The following is a 1,061-nucleotide window of genomic DNA, read 5'->3' on the forward strand; positions in this document are numbered from 1 at the left end:
GCGAGGAGGGGGGGCGCGGGAGAAGGTCAGCATGCGCCAGTATCACAAGGCGTAGATCACTCTTACCCTTTCTCCCTAACCCTGTACCATTGGTCATAAACATTCGGTAACATCCCATTCTTTCTTGATCATCATTCGGAGATCTGTTTCCTTTTTCTTACCACGCCCCACCCTGACTTCCTGCAACATGACAATAGATGGATGATACTTCTCAATCAAATATGCCAGGATGTGTTTCAGCACGAATTGACTGCATCCATTGACATTTTGAGAGATGATGTTGCCTGGCGCGTTGTCCTTCTTGTGGGTTTCCACCCATGCTGAGTGCACTGACCTATCGGTGGTAGCCTCGTGTGCGTTGCTGCTTGCTGTTAGGATTTGCTCCTCCGCCTCCGATGCCCATTGAAGGTGGGACGCGTACCTCTCTTGCATCTTCGTTGGGGCTGATGGCTCCTCCTCCCCCCTAGTCTCCTTGTCGTGCTTCGAGTTTGTCTCTGCGTGCATGTCTGGTGGGGGGGAAGGTGGCTGGAGTGGAGAGACGGGGCATGGGGCGGGAGGTGGTGGAGGGGGGTATGGCAGGATGTCCCCCTGTGCTGACCTGTCTGGTATTTGCAGGGCCGCTCCGTCTTTCCATCTCTCCTCTAGCCATGCATCTTCGGCTACCTGGGTCATCTGAAGCTCGCCTGCGCGTTTTTGGCCATTCTCTCGCCTTTCCATCTGGTTAGGTCTACGTTCCATGGTGAGCTTTGCTGCTTGCCATTCCTTGTAGCCTGTTTCTTGCGCGTGTTGTAACGCTCTGCAGATGCATTGGATCGTTTCTCGCATGTGAACTTGTTCTAGACCCCCTCCCCAGAGCCCATCCAGCAGCAGGTGCCTTGTTCTCACGAGCCATTGTTGGTGTGGCGGGACGCCTTGTTGCCTACCTATGTTGAAGATATCGTGTTGTTGCGTCTGCTTTCGTGTCTTTGCGATCAGTAGCAGATGCAGTAGTACAAAAATTCCGCAGTTGTAGCCGTCCGTTTGTTGCAGTCCCGTTGACACACATGCCCTCCATGCCTTGT

General features: G+C 53.6%; 1 protein-coding gene across 1 annotated transcript; it reads right to left on the reverse strand.

Moving 5' to 3' along the window:
* Positions 1-973, reverse strand: GUITHDRAFT_156749 (hypothetical protein; the record flags this gene model as incomplete). Its single annotated transcript, XM_005817699.1, has 4 exons — positions 803-973; positions 616-739; positions 196-408; positions 1-106 (listed from the first exon to the last, which is right to left on the reverse strand). Coding segments are annotated over exons 1-4 (404 nt in total), but the record flags the coding sequence as incomplete, so codon positions are not given.
* Between the last annotated feature and the right edge of the window lie 88 nt (positions 974-1,061).

This window comes from Guillardia theta (genome assembly GCF_000315625.1).
Source record: "Guillardia theta CCMP2712 unplaced genomic scaffold GUITHscaffold_662, whole genome shotgun sequence".
In the NCBI taxonomy this organism is placed as follows: Eukaryota; class Cryptophyceae; order Pyrenomonadales; family Geminigeraceae; genus Guillardia; species Guillardia theta.